The 16,166-nt window shown below is 40.8% G+C and overlaps 1 protein-coding gene across 2 annotated transcripts in view; it reads left to right on the plus strand.

Moving 5' to 3' along the window:
• gpr179 (G protein-coupled receptor 179) overlaps window positions 1-15,428 on the plus strand; it is a 29,219-nt gene extending 13,791 nt beyond the window's left edge. Inside the window, exons 3-11 of one of the 2 annotated variants that reach the window (XM_014407290.4) lie at window positions 943-1,039; window positions 1,778-1,998; window positions 2,288-2,356; window positions 6,841-6,950; window positions 8,541-8,779; window positions 9,609-9,747; window positions 9,900-10,002; window positions 11,054-11,200; window positions 11,581-15,428. In XM_014407290.4, coding sequence (XP_014262776.3) covers window positions 943-1,039; window positions 1,778-1,998; window positions 2,288-2,356; window positions 6,841-6,950; window positions 8,541-8,779; window positions 9,609-9,747; window positions 9,900-10,002; window positions 11,054-11,200; window positions 11,581-15,063 — 4,608 coding nt within the window. In that variant the 3' untranslated portion in view covers window positions 15,064-15,428. The remainder of the gene's footprint in view (window positions 1-942; window positions 1,040-1,777; window positions 1,999-2,287; window positions 2,357-6,840; window positions 6,951-8,540; window positions 8,780-9,608; window positions 9,748-9,899; window positions 10,003-11,053; window positions 11,201-11,580) is intronic. The other variant, XM_076884555.1, reaches the window with a different exon arrangement.
• The last annotated feature ends 738 nt before the right edge of the window (window positions 15,429-16,166 follow it).

The raw sequence follows: 16,166 nt of genomic DNA on the forward strand, positions 1-16,166 counted from the left end.
CAGGTATGGACAGCTTGCTGTATTTCTTATGCACCTTCTTTGTCGCACCTTTCTGCAACTCCGTTAGTTGGCTAACCTCCCTCCGTGCTACTTTGATCTTGCCCTCTAGCCTCCTTCTCCATGGAGGGTACTGCCCCTTGTGGCTGTTTAACTTGTAGCCAAGCATCTCACTGATCACTGCTGCCGTATTGTAGATCAGCTTGTTAGTGTCGGTAATCGTGGTTGTAGGTATTGTCCGTAGTGCTGCATTAACATCATCTAGCAGACCTTCTGAGGGTACTTCACGTAATCTTGGTAACAGGCTACGGGGGATCCAGGTTTCAAGCTTGGCCATGATCCTATCTTTCAGGTCAGTTCCTCTCGCACTCAACGATCCTTCTCCTATCGCACTTGGGGCTATGTACCCAATCTCGGGTGGGGGTGATGATATCGCCCCCCTGACCTGGCGTCCTGACTCCTCCTTGCCGTAGCATTTGTGTTGTACCTCGTCAATCTCTAGCTGTGAGAGCAGTCCCTTCTTTCGAATGTTGGAACACTGAGCTACTAGTTGTTTCGCCGTCATTGTGGATGTTGGGTATCGAAGAATCCATAGGTCCCTCATCCTATTCATGTAGCCCCTTCCGCCGGGGTTACTTGCGTAGTAGCATTCCAACAACGCCCTGTTTTCGTCTCTTGCCCACCAATGCCTTCTTGTTCCAGTAGCCCACTTTTCGTCAGGGTGCCCTGGTTCCTCAACACCTGACGCGGACCTTGTTGATCCGGGCGACGTCCGAGCCGGCATGCCTTCATATTTATCTGTCTCGCTCAGATATTTATCTGTATCTGATCGAGATATTTATCTATGTATGTATGTATGTATGTATGTATGTATATATATATATATATATATATATATATATATAACAAAAGAAAGGAAAAACAAACACTCCGTGTTTCTTGCAGTGTATTCCCGTTCCAGGCCGGGGCTTTCGATTGGGTCAGTACTGCTGTCGCTGTAAAGAAGGATACTACAGCCCTGACGTATCGCCTCAGGACTCAGGTAAGTCAACAGATATTAAGTAATCTGTTGGTTTAACTGTGAAACTCCCTGGAGGTTGCTGCCTTAACTTTGACCTAGCAGCTCTGTCTATTGTTTTATGTCCAGGTTGGGGGGGGGGGGGGTTTACAAAAATCAAATCTAAAAATATGTTTTTCTTTTTTCGGAGGGTCATAGTTGATTGACCACACTGTCAAAAATTGACCACTGTCACTTACTTGTATTATACAAAAAAAAAAAAAGTGCCAAATGTGTCATTTTTCTTTTTTTTCTGCTTTTGAGAAGCAAAGATATGGACATTACTTTTATTTGTTTTGCATCAAAGAACAAGAAAGTGATGGTAAAGTGCAAACTGTGCCCAGGCGACGATCAACTATCCACTGCTGCTAACAAATTAACTCTTTTCAAGCATCTGCAAAGGCAGCAGGCTACCAGGTCTCTTTAGGCTGGTTTTCTTAGTAGTCAGACCGTTTAAATCATAGATGCAGCCACCATGACAGCACCCATTGGTTTTGGACCATCTACAACAACAGGAATTGTGCTAATTATTAAACCAGATCTTTCAAAGTCAAAATTCAAAACTAAAAAAGATTATTTCAAAATTAAGATGAATCATTTAGACCCAATCTATGCAAACCTTTAACATACTGTTTTAAGCTCCTTGAGGAGTTTGCATGTATATGAGGTTTTGCCATGGTTTTGTGTAGGTTGAATAGATGTGTGTGTCTGTATGCGATGCAGATAGAGCCCCTGTGAATGAGAGTGACAGCAATGGTATGTGTTACCCGAACATGCCCATCTGTCTCCCCTGCTGGCCGGGCTGTAAGAGCTGCCAGGACGGTACCCCATGCTGGGTGCAGGAGGACTGGCTTCTTAGGTCTGGTGTGCTCGCCATCCAGGGGGTCTTCATGCTCCTCATTTTCATCAGCATGCTGGTGGCCTACCGGCATCGTCGCAACCGGGTGAGTCACATCTTTTGGCTTAGCAAGGCCACCATATAGATCATGTTTAGATGGAAGGTTGACGGTGACTGCTGAGCCAAATACATTATGTTAAAAAATCAATCCAGTTTTTATTCATCATCTTATTGTATGAAACTTTTAGTCTGATAATTAATCCTAATCATAAAATCAACCGCAGATGCAGCAGTAGTAGTAGCATAATCCACATTACATTAATGTGTGTTATATTCTGTAGTGCTGTTTGCAACAATTTCTCATAATAGCTGTTCCTCTCCTCCTCCACCCGCAGCGGATCCGGGCTTCTTGCCTGCTGCTGCTGGAGACAATCTTGTTCGGCTCCCTGCTCCTCTACTTCCCGGTGAGTTTCTGACCGAGCCAGCCGACTGAGAGCCCCACAGATTAGAGCTCTTCACGGATCACTGCACAGCTCCATATCTTAGATTATGTGACAATGGACGATTTGTAGGGAGGGTGAATGGGTTGAGGGCGTGTATGAGAAATGCGAGGGCGTGTTCATCGTCGGCACATTTCATAACCTCCCTCAGCTCCGGTCATAGATTATCAATCAATCTTTAGATTCATTTTACCAATTAAAGAGGCGTTAACATAACCCGGATGTGATTTTTTTCTTTTAATCCATCTGAAAGTGTCAGTCAATTTGATCTACAGAGTGATTTAGTGTGTGCAGAGCTGGTCCTGTGCTCCGCATTACAGATGATTTAGTTTAATGTCGAGTGTGTCAACATGTTAATGGATTTTGAGAGTATAATAGAGCAATTATTCACTTCATAAGGTGCTTTGTATTTGGTGGTTGCATTAGATTGTATATGTAAAAAGAAACATGATCATATAATACGTGTGGATACGAGCGGCGGAAATGAGCTTTCTCTGAAGGGTGGCTGGCCTCTCCAACAGAGATAGGGATAGTTCGGCCATCTGGGAGGGGCTCAGAGTAGAGCCGCTGCTCCTCCACATTGAAAGGAGCCAGTTGAGGTGGATCGAGCATCTGACAAGGATGAGATGACTCATGACACGCTGGAGAAATTATATCCCTTGGCTGGCCTGGGATTGCCTTGTTGTTCCCCCGGACAAGGTGAAGGAGAAGGCTGGGAAGAGGGAGGTCTGGGCTTCTCTGCTTAGGCTGCTGTCCCCGCAACGGATGGATGATCATGAGACATGAGACGATCCTAATACTGAAACAGGACTTTTCTTGGCCTTTGATTTGGAAGAGGCCAAGCTTTAGCTGAGGTGTGGTGAGATGGTGGGGTAGCATTGCTGCCCTGCATTCTTGAAGTGTGGGGTCCAGGGTGCTTGCAGTTGCGGGTGCTGGCTCTGGACTGGGTGACCGGCTTCTTTCGGCTGGCTGCTTCCTGGGGTCATGGCAATTCTGTAAAGTCGCAGGGCTAATACAAAGAGACAGACAACTATTCACACTTACATTCATACCTATGGGCAATTTAGATTCACCAGCTATCCTGACCCCACTAACTGCATGTCTTTGGACTGTGGGAGGAAGCGAGCCCACACAAACACAGGAAGAGCATGCAAACTCTTAAAAAAAATAAAAAGGATAAAATAAAAAGAAACTGGATATCAAGATGAGCCTATAGAGAGTTTATAGAGCTCCTCTTGGCAAAGTAAATGTGGGTGCAGACCATATGCAGCTTGTTAAAGCTGTAGGCAGGACAGCTTAAAAAACAAAACAAAATGCTGACTTTAACATTTGAAGAATATTTAAGTGATGATCTTCAAAGCTATCTTTTTTACAGTATAATATATAGGATGCATTCATTTTTAAGATTTATTGAATCTGCTATCCAAAAGTAAGATGTGTAGTGGATTGCAGTGTTTTGCACACACAGTTAAGTGGACCTATTATGTTATATATGCTGTTACAGTGGTAGGTGCTTCTATGAAACAGAGTCATCTTACAAGTAATCCATGCAAACAAAAAGCTCAGGATTCAGGACTCTTGGCTCTGTGTGATGTCAATAAGAAGGGCGAACTCTGCAAATACAGAAGCCCCTCCCACATGTCATTCAAACCTATCGATGATGGGCAAACTAAAATATAGTCAAGTCATCTCACCTTTATTCAGATAGCAGCCTGCAGGTATATTTGGTATCCATTTAAGAGCTAAATAATAATAACAATGCCAGTAATAAATGCAAATATCATAAATGTCAATTTACGTGAATAAGTACTTGTAAATGTAAATGTAGATTTAATGTAATAGAGGCAGATGATCTGCAGTTGCAACCCTTAAAGGGAGCAGCTGAAAGAAGAAAATGAAATGTAAATGCAGAGATACATGTGTCAGTTCATTTTGTGTAGAACTATACAAAATGATGATGCAGATGAAAGCATGGAAGGCAAGAATATACAAACATGAATACAGGATATATTTCAGTTATGAAATTAAAGATCTAAAACCTGCTGTGGTGACGTAAGAGGTGGAAGCAAGACTGGAAATGAGCAAATATTTGGGATCATGTTGTGTGAGGGTTTTTTTTTAATTCAAAGGTGACCTGCAGCCCACATAGCTGACTGTAGTTCTGAAAGCCCCAGATGAAAGGTCAGAGTTCGGTCTGTCATCTCACTGGGGTGTCGCTGAAGTAAAGTTGCCATTTCATCTACAAATAAATCCCCTGCATGAAGGAAGGTTGTTGACCATCCCACCAACATACTCAAGCTGGTTTTGAAATCCACCATGACCCGTTAACGTAGCAGGATTTTCTAATGTCAACAAAAAAAAGATCAATATGAGTGTCTCGGTGTAGTAGCACCTGTAGTAGTAGGTACCTTTTGGCTACTTAGTAACTACTTTTTAGAGAACAACAACTGTTGTCCCTCTGCACTCATTAGTTCAGCTTTATAAGAACAGCAGCTTTATTTTTATATTAATGAACTGAACTGGTTTTATTGAGGAGGATTTGAGCTTTATTATTGGATATCACTGGCATCTAGAAGTCATCAGGATATCTGTGTTCTCATTTTTAGCCTCAGCTTTAAAGTCGGTTTTTGAGTATATAGTTAATAAAGACAATGTCAGATCAGAAGAGAGCTTGGTTTAGAGCCCCATGATGCAAATCTGCACTGGCGAACACAGGTTCCCAATAAATAATCACTGGAGTTACTGGATTATTGCATTGATTCATTTATTCTGTCATTGATTGTTTTATTTTGCTCAGCTTACTCACTGCACTATATCTTTGGGTTGACCAATCACATTATTTCTTTCTGCTGTGCAGCTCCATCTATAACAGAGACCCCAATCTGTGTTTGTGTGCTGGCCATTTATACTGATTAAACGGGCCTTCCTGCCATGACTTTTGTTCTATAAGTTGTCACTCTAAACAGTTTATTCTGTATAAGCAGTTTGAACACAGTGATGTATGTTTGCATTTACATTATCACAAGATATAGATTATGCTCTTATCCTGAGTGGCTGACACTGTTTTGCTCATGCTACCATCACAGCAAAGTGATTACAGTCAGGCGTGATGTGCGCTTATACGGACAGCAGAGGCATCAGTAAAAACAGATGTGGTGTGTGTATGTATACACTACCAGTCAAACCTTTGGACACACATTGTCATTGAAGGGTTTTTCTTTATTTTCATGATTATTTACATCATAGAAGACTTCAAAACTATGAATGAACACATATGGAATTATGTAATAAACAGTGTGAAGTTTGAAACAACTCAAAACGTGTTTGAAATTTGATTAGATCAAAATAGCCACCCTTTGCTTTGATTACTGCTTTGCACACTCTTGGCCTTCCATCAATGAGCTTCATGAGGTCGGCACCTGAAATGGTTTCCCAACAGTCTTGAAGGAGTTCCCAGAGATGCTGAGCACTTGCTAGCCCTTTTGCTTTCACTCTGAAGTCCATCTCATCCCAAACTATCTCGAATGGGTTTAGGTCAGGTGACTGTGGAGGCCAGGCCATCTGGGGCAGCACTCCATCACTCTCCGTGTTGGTCAAATGGCCCTTACACAGTCTGGAAGCATGTTTGGGGAACTCAAAGTTTTAGCAATTTTGTGGACTGACTGACCTTCAGTTCTTAAAGTAATCGTGGACTGTTGTTTCGCTTTAATTAGCTGACTGGTTCTTTCCATAATATGAATTCTAACAGTTGTCAAATAGGGCTGTCAGCTGTGTACCAACCTGACTTTTGCACAACACAACTGATGGTCCCAACTCCTTTAAGAAGGCATGAAATTTCACAAATGAACCCTGACAAGGCACACCTGTGAAGTGAAAACCTGTTCAGGTGACGACATCATGAAGCTCACTGAGAGAAGGCCAAGGATTTGCAGCACTGTCAGCAAAGCAAAGGGTGGCTACTTTCACGAATCTTAAATATAAGAGATATTTAGAGTTATTTATCAATTTTTTCTTTGCTACATAATTCCATATATCTTGCTTCATATGTCCAATGTCTTCAGTTTGTCAATGTGGAAAGTATTAAAAAAATAAAGAAAAAACATTAAATGAGAAGGTGTGTCCAAACTTTTGACTGGTAATGTACATACAGTGGTGTGTTTACCTCCTTCTATTTTTTGATAAGTTTGTCACACTTAAATCTGTTAGATTATCAAACAAAATTGCATATTAGACAAAAATAAGACAAGTAAACACAAAATGCAGTTTCTAAATGAAGGCGTTTATTTTTAAGGGGAAAGAAATCCAAAACCTACATGGTGAAGAAGTGATCGCCCCCTAAACCTAATAACTGGTTGCGCCAACTATCTATACACCAATAGAAACTGTTGGTTGGTTGTGTATAGCTGTAGTTTTTTTTTTACTAAGCATTTCTTTCTTTGTCTCTGCAGGTCTTTATCATGTACTTCAGGCCAAGCACCTTCAGGTGCATCCTGCTCCGCTGGGTGCGAATGCTTGGTTTCTCCATTGTCTACGGCACAGTCACACTTAAGATGTACAGGTAGGTTAGCACTGAGAGTAGTCGATACTAACATTTAATGTAGTTAAAATTAAGTGCTTCTGTTTAATACCTTCTCCTTAAACATCAAAGCACAGTGGTTAATGGCTTTGAATAAATGCTCAATTTCTTGAAAAATACATGAACTTTACTGTAAAATATTTAGTTTATTTTACTGGAAGATATTTTGTATGATCTTTTTCTGAGTGAGCTGGAAGGAAATTAGGCCTATTTATAAATCCACAACTGCATTCAGTTATAATTAAATAACATTTGGGTTCAGTGAGTATCTACAAATATAAATCTCATATCAAATAATATGAAATTGATCATATTTGTCATATATTTAATATGTTTTGATACAGACACTATTTGTGGTCAAAGAGCAACTTGTATACGATGGTTTCCACATAACATAGTATTTTTATTTATTATTTAAAATTGATAAGTTAATTGAGTTTTTGGAGTACTGGGAGGACAATAGATGTCTGTTTTGTTTTGCTTTTTAGCAAACAAAACTATATTATAAAGAGACTATAAAATGATTCATTTCAAAACTAAGTTAAACCACTTGCCTTTAAGACTGTGTAATTTTATGGGGGGAAAAGAGCATGTTCCTCTTGAATTTATATGCGTATACTTATCAGCTAAAGTTTGCTAACTTGTACACCCAGAGTGTACCATAAATGGGAAGACTTTGTTTCTGATTTCTGTCCTTTCAAATAAACATTGAGTGATTTATTGGGGATTTTCTCAAATCCACAAAGGTCTACGTATAAGCTAAATGTATACATACACTCACACTAATATTTGGTTAAACGTCACTTGGCAGGTTTCAAGTTGCACCGTGATCCTGGATCTTTTGATAGCCATCAACAAGTTTCTGGAATAACTTTGGCTGGAGATTTGAACACCCTTCTTGGCAAAATTGATAGAGTTAATTTAAATTGGTTGGTGTTCTGTCACAAACCTCGGTTTTAAGCATAGTCCCTAAATTTTCAATAGGGTTGATGCTTAAAGAGCTTTGGGAAGTTCATGTGTTAGCTTACTTTCTTAATCCATTCCAAAACCAATTGGAACACCCAATTATGTCCAAATTTTCACCATCTGCCTGTTTATTTAAGATAACATTGAATAATTTGTGATAATCGGTGATTCCTGGGTTGTTTCTAAACTTCCTAACCAATCTCTTCTGTCACCCTTCGGGTCTTCTGCCAGACCTTTGCAAAGTGGTAACACATCTGGATGACTTGTACTTATCTACAGTTGTTTGAACTGATGATCTTGAAATCTGCAGTTGTTTAGAAATAGCTCCCAGAGATCTCCCCAGCTTGTATAAATCTGCAATTATCGTGGAGAGCAAAAATTATTCTGTGGATTTTTGTCTAACTTACATTACTTACTTTGAGCCTAATTCCACTGATATCAAAAGTCTCTCCAGGCAAAGACATCTCTCAAGAAACTTCATATTGAAGTGACATCAAATTCAACACTCAGTCACTGACTTTACTGTTTACTACAAGTTGCACCAGTTTGTCTTTAGTACCCAAATACTCCACATTAAGGGCCAATACTGCTCTTGTTTTGGACCAGAGTACTGAAGGTGTTCCTGTCACGCACAGCCCAGAGAATGCCCTACATGTCCAGCCTCCATTTACTGAGAATTCTGGGAGTGATGCTGATGACAGTCAGCTGGTTCCTGTGTGCATGGACGGTGGGTGTTATGCAGAATCGTGACAGAAACATTCCAGTCTTCATCACAACCAACACACCTGATGGACAGGGCTTCAACATGTGTTACCTTGACCGCTGGGACTACATGATGGCTGTAGGTAAGTAAACTACATGTAAAGAACCTGTTAAGAGTATCAACAGCATCATTAAACATACAGTAGCTGTTACAGTGATTCTATTAAATCTCAAAGTGTACCTATGTCTATATCTATTTACAGTTATGATAAAAAGAAAGTAAAACCTCTTTCACCTCTAAGTCTTTATGCATAAGGACATAATAAAGATAATCTGATTCATTTTAGGTCTAAGAATTCAGTAAATACTACTTTAGATGTGTCATCATCATAATCAGGCTAGAGCCTAACCCAGCTGTCATTGGGCGAGAGGCGGGGTACACCCTGGACAGGTCACCAGTCTATCACAGGGCCAACACATAGTGACAGACAAGCATTCGAACTCACATTCACACCTATGGGCAAGTTTACAACTTTATTATTATAGTTCATTACAAGTCCATTTTTACACTTATTCCTTAAAGCAATAAATTAGACAACAAAGTAGAAGGCAGCGTTGGTACAATAAAATCCAGTGGGGCACACAGGATCACTTTGTCAGCAATTCACTGGGATTATCTTGACAACTTAAGTTCTAGGTAAAAATAAAAAAGTATACATCAGTAAATAGCTGGCCATTAAATTATAAGAAACCAGAATATATCTTAAAAAATAATTTCACTGTTGAATAAGCTTAAATGAGACTTCTTTGAATTGCATTCAAGAAAGGTATTTAAGTTGTCACCAGTATTAAGAGCTTTAGCGCACAACATAAAGCACCACAAAACTACTGTTAGGGTGAAGTAAAACTAGTTTCAACATTTGTACTGTGTATTCTTGAACATCCAAGTGATTATAAAGTCTTCTGCTACAGCTGAGCTTCTGTTCCTGTGCTGGGGGAGTTCACTGTGGACTGCTGTAAGGCCGGTACCCTCAGCTTTCCATGAACCTCGTTACATGGGCATCGCCATCCACAATGAGCTGCTTCTCTCCTCTCTGTTCCACCTGTTCCGGTAAACAGTAACCAAGACCACTAAGGTCAATGTGTCTGAAAAGAAAGGCAGTAAAGCCCATCACATGCTTAACAATATGTCTGTGTACCATACGAAATAGAAAGCCAACACACGTTGACGTGGGATGATTCTATATTTTCTGCTTCCCACAGATTTACCTTTCCATCTCTTCATCCTGATTGGATGCTTCTGCTCTCCTTCACACACACCCATGTCACCATCACTGTGACACTCGCCCTGCTCTTTGTTCCCAAGGTATTCCACATTTTTATGTCCATAGTGCCAGAGTAGACTAATTATACAGTAAGAATTAGTGCAGTCAGCGTTAATCTCATTGAAATGACGTTACACCATAACCTCGTTAACGCAGACCGCCCTGTGCGTGGGGCTGCACTGTGTCAATGCGTTAGCGCGGTTAGCTGGTTAACACGTTAGCGCCATGCAGCCCCGTGCACGGGGTGATCCGCGTTAACTCGCTAACGGAGATTTGCCGCGTTAACGTCATTTTAACGAGATTTACGCTGACAGCACTAGTAAGAATAGAAAAAAAGTCATGGAAAATGGATTAGCGCTTTTCTACTGCCCTTGGCAAAAAAAAAAATTTACTACAAGCCTCATTCACACACATTAATATATTGTCTAACAGTCACATACACACTCACATGGATGCATCAGGGATAACCCTGTGTTCTGTATCTTGCCCATGGATATTTCAACATTCAGAGTAGCTGGGACTCAAACCACTTATTTTCTGATTGGATGACATGCTGTAAAAATCTAAATGATATCTCACAGTATTCTCAAACTTGTTAGCTTTATCTTTAACTACTTTAAGCATGTAACTCGACTTTATGTTAAATATAAGACCTCGTTATATAATGCTAACGATAACCGCTAACTCAGCATGGTCTAGTTCTGCTTGAAAGCCAGCCAGTATGCTAATGTATGCTGAATGCTAATATGTATTAAGCTAACATGCTACATTTACTTAGATATCACAAAATGTTGGTGGAACTCACCGCTGTTGCCAAGTGCTTACTCATAGGAGTTCGTCTGATTGTTGGGGTTTCCTCTTTATTATTGTAGCTTCTTTACCTTACAATATAAAACACATAGAGGTGACTGTTGTTATGATATGGTGCTATATAAATGAAGTAGAATTCAACTGAAGTGGAAAGCCTTCCAATCAGTCCTTCTAGTTAAACAATGTTCAAGACTTCTTTCTGTATGTGTAATTATTACTTATGGACTGTGTTGAGTCAAAACCAGTTATCTTACATGTGCTTCTCTCCTATGTGTTCCACAGTTCCTTTATGTATCCAAACCTGGGAGAGAGGAGATTGCAGCAGAGGTGTATGAAGATGAAGTTGACCTGCGGCGCTCTGGCTCCTACCTCAACAGCAGTTTTCACTCTGCATGGAGTGAGCACAGTGTGGACCCTGATGACTTTCGGGTAAACACTGTTGTCCCCACAGAACGATGTTATCACTTTGCAGTAGGGCATAATGCACATAATATGGAAGAAATTCCAAAGGCTACATTTAAAAAAGAAAAAATAATTATCCCTTAATTTTAATTATGTTTATATGTAGATTCAATAAACAAATGGTAAATATGTTATAAATGAAATCATAAAGTAACAGTAAATACAGTTAACTGTAGACTGAACAAATTCCTATGAACTTTCTCCACCCTTCAATCCTTTGCTTTAACCTGAACTGTGTTCTTCATACTTGAAAACTCTTTACCTATCCTGACTCTCCTTGTCTTTTCCTCTTCTCAATCATTTCAACCTCTATCTCATCAATTCCCTCCTTTCTTCATATGCATCAGGATGAACTGAAGAAATTATATGCCCAGTTAGAAGTCCACAAGACGAAGAAGATGGCTGCAAACAACCCTCATCTACCTAAAAAACGAAGCTCTCGATGTTCACTGGGGAGATCCCTTATAAAACGCATAGCTGAAATCCCAGAAACGATGAGCCGCCAGTGCAGCCGTGAGGAGAAAGATGGATCCTTCCGCAGTAGAAGTGGGAATCATTCTGACTCTTTTAGAAGGTCTACAGAGACGGTCAGTATCAGTTACAGAAGTTCAATGAAGTCAGCATCTCTATCACCATCACCATCCATGCGTAAGTCGCAAAGTGATCATCACTATGTCAGGGAACGAGAGTCTTTGCACACCTCCACATTAAGGGCCAATACTGTGAAGAGATCCTCACAGCGATCTGAGACAGACTCCTTGGATATACCACCAGGGGTCTGTAAGTCAGCCAGTGCCCAGAATCTGACGATTGATACCAATCTCTTGCATCCTGATCACAACAGACTTCATAAATCTTGGAGCCTAACCTCAACTACCAGCCATTCTATGGAGAATATACCCAAGGTTAACAGAGCCAACACAGTGAGGTCGAGGCCAAGCCTTTCTATAAGTGACCAGACCAGGAGTGCTCTCAAATCTGAGTCATTTGACAAGGCTGAAATCTGCCCTTGGGAGGTGGAGCCAGAACAGTCAAGTGACAAGAACCAGAAGCATGTCACATATGCAAACTCTGGGGATGATGAGGAAAAAAGGCCACCATCTCCAATTGCACTTATCTGTCCTTGGGACCATTTGCCACCTGTAGAAAAGAAGTCTTCTGTGGACAAAGGCCTACAAGGTGAAACCGAGTCCCCCAAGTCTACCATGTCTACAAGTGCACCTGGTTCTCCAAGACCAAAGATTGTGAAGGATCAGCGTGTTTTCTCTTTCCGCACCACTACAACCGCTAAGTGGCTGACTGTGAAAACATTGATGGGATCAATTGATGCAGCTAGCAGGTCCAGCAAGGATGGAAGCTTAAATAGAGAAGATTCTATTTCGCAAAAAAGTCAGGAAAGTGCTTCAACAACACCAAGGTCAGGAACATCAAGACATCCTAGCATTGAAAAGAGGTCACTCCAGAAAAGAAGCATGACAACAGCAGATGGAAAACCATGTCTTGTTAAGCAGAATGCAGTCAGACTCTCTTCTGGGGATTCCTCTGACAGAAGCCCACGAAGGCTTGTAATTGTAAAATCTTCTATCCATCCATGTGATTCAGAAGATATGCAAAAAGACGGGACATATGAACACGTGCTTTTGTCGAGGCAGAGTAGTAAACGTAGTAGTATAAGTTCTATAAGCAGCTCCAGAACCCCTTCAACTCACAGAAGAGGTAGTTATCGAATTACTCCAACCCGTAATGTTCCTCATACAGATGTATGTTCATGGGATATCGCTAGTGGAGAGGGACCAAAGAAGCAGCAGAGCATCAAAGCAGATGTCTGCCCTTGGGAATCACAGGTATCTGAACGATCTAACGTATGTCCTTGGGAATCTCAAGAGCAAGCGAACATGAGAAGACAAGGAAGTGGTCATGGAGAAGTGGGTCCTTTGGAATCTCAGGATATTCCAGTTGTTTCTCACACTATCCTTTCTAAAGATTTACAGGCACAGCAGCCTTTAAAAGGCATCTTAAACATATGTCCCTGGGAGACTTCAGAGTCTCCCCAGCCTTCAGTAATACAAACTAATGAATACGCTAATGTTTGTCCGTGGGATATGCAGGACAAGGTTGAAGGTGTATACGAAAATTTAAATCCTTTAGAAAACAGGGGAACACTGACAGTGCCCCTTCAGCGAGAGGTCATGAAAGCTGCAATCTATCCTGGTGCATCAAGTAATGAGCAACATTACCATGCAATATCACCTGCCTCAAACTGGGGTAAACACATAAACAAAGCAGCAGCAAGTTCTCCATGGGATTTCCCTGATCCCCCGACAATCAAGGAAAATATTTGCCCATGGGAAGGCAGTAACACGGAGCAGACAATTACAGAATCAACTCCACAAATGACAATAAAGGTACATATTTGTCCCTGGGAAAGTGAACAAGACAATCCAGAAGATTTAGAAATAGATACCTCACTTTTGAAAGCTACTTCAGAACATACTGATGGAAAAGACAGCACAAGAGTTAATGTATGCCCCTGGGAAACAGCACTACCTGAAAAAACTGCAGCGACCAAAACAATGTCTCAAGAACTTAAAAAGCCAGCAGAGGTTTGTCCATGGGAAATAGAGGAACCAGAATCAGGAAAGCCAGAGATCCCCAAAATATCAGAGAGCACCGCTCGAGCAAATGTTTGTCCATGGGAAACAGGTGAAGCAGGGACAGTTAAAACTGAAGTATCAAACGCATCTGAAAAACTACAAAGGAAGGGCATTTCCCAGGAAAATGTTTGTCCACTGAAAACAGAAACCCCCAAAGTTCTGAAAAAGCAAGACAGCACAAAAGCAGATGTTTGTCCATGGGAGACTGAAGAATCAAAAGTTCTGAAAATACAAGGTAGCGCTCTGGCAAATGTTTGTCCGTGGGAGACTGAAGACACTATGGCTGCCAAAAAGAACGATAGCATTAAAGAAAATGTTTGTCCGTGGGAGACTGAACAACCAAAAGTTCTTAAAAAACAAGATAGCACTCGGGCAGATGTCTGTCCATGGGAGACAGGAGAACCAAACACTCTCCAAAAACAAGATAGCACTCGGACAGATGTTTGTCCATGGGAGACAGAAGAACCAAAGGCTGCCAAAAAGAACGATAGCACTAAAGAAAATGTTAGTTCATGGGAAACAGAAGAACCAAAAATTCTCCAAAAACAAGATAGTGCTCGGACAGATGTTTGTCCATGGGAGACAGAAGAACCAAACATTCTCCAAAAACAAGATAGCACTCGGGCAGATGTCTGTCCATGGGAGACAGGAGAACCAAACATTCTCCAAAAACAAGATAGCACTCAGACAGATGTTTGTCCATGGGAGACAGAAGAACCAAAGGCTGCCAAAAAGAACGATAGCACTAAAGAAAATGTTAGTTCATGGGAAACAGAAGAACCAAAAATTCTCCAAAAACAAGATAGTGCTCTGGCAAATGTTTGTCCGTGGGAAACTGATGAAACCGTCCAAAAGAAAAGTATCACTGGAGCAGGTGAAGACAAAAATGATATTCCCAACAGTGACAAGGATGTCATAGAAAGTCAGAGCTGCCTTAGTGTCGAAGGAACTCCAGCAGACACAAGCCCTGAGCAAACAGATGAGTCTAAGGCAAACTTAGCCCTGGGCAGGCGAGATGCTCTGTGCCCTTGGGAGATGTTAAGGAGCACATCTGGCTCATTCACTGACAATGCGTCAGATATCTTTACATGGGAGCCAGAGAATATTCCAGAGGAAGACGAAGAGGACGATGCCGAGTGTGCTGCTGAAGCTCTTGTATTCCCACCTGACCTATAGCTTTATACTTTTGTAGCTACTGTAGGCTCAGCTATAGAAGAGCTTCCCTGCAGCTGGCAACGGCAAAATTTCTTTCTGATGGATTATTAAACAATAATTAAAGAGTAGACTTGATTAATGAAATTTGACAAACAGTCGGGCCATGCCCACATGTCTAAAATCCTGGAAGGCTAGACTTGGCTGGACACTCCAAGTTGTGCAGACCTGACTGAAAATACATTTTGTAATGTACATACAGAAGATTTATGTACCCCATACATTTAACACAAAAAAGATTTTTACATGATAGAAGGGCATGTAAAGCAGTTAGCTGAAGTCCAATGTCTTTGTTTCTGTCCCCCATATTAAATGCAAATGATTTTGTGCGTCTTTGAGTGACGTCACTCAATTTTGCCATGAGATCAGTATATTGATGGCTGAGCTACAATTATTACAAAAGCTGAAGTTAAGTCAGCACTACTCTCAAACAAAAGTACAACACAGGGTGTCTACAGATACGACACTTTGGAATACTCCTGCCCCATATAAATATACACCAGACAACTCAAAATGTCTTAAAAAATCATTTGTTCAAACTAAAATAAAATACAAACTGTCAAGCAGGAATACAATGGACACAGTTACATTTCAAAAGTATTGATAAAACTATGCATACTTCTTTGTTTGGGTGACTCATTTCCTGACAAAAAACTAGTGTTTACTATTAAAGTGGACCGACTATGCTTTCATTTTCGGTCATGCTCACTGCCACAGTGGTAGCTGCTCATATTTGAACACAAAGTTTTTAATGGTGTGTGAAAATTATTCTGTGAGTCAATAGCTTGGTTTCAGACAGTTCTATCTACTGTGCTCATTATTTGATATCATTGGGAGGGGATATCCCTAATGTGGTCACCTCAGGCACCCACCAACTGTTTATACCTTCTGTTGTTGAGGAGCAACTAATCAAAAGGAAGATGGTCTAAAAAGATAGGAAAGAAAGATAAAACAGCTTGTTTCACACAGTGCATGAACTTAATCTGAACTCCGAGTCAAAGAAAAACATATGAAAAACATTGCAATCACCACAGAGCTGTTGTGTAATCACCTTTTGAAAACACTGC

This window comes from Maylandia zebra, linkage group LG6 (assembly GCF_041146795.1).
Source record: "Maylandia zebra isolate NMK-2024a linkage group LG6, Mzebra_GT3a, whole genome shotgun sequence".
NCBI lineage: Eukaryota > Metazoa > Chordata > Actinopteri > Cichliformes > Cichlidae > Maylandia > Maylandia zebra.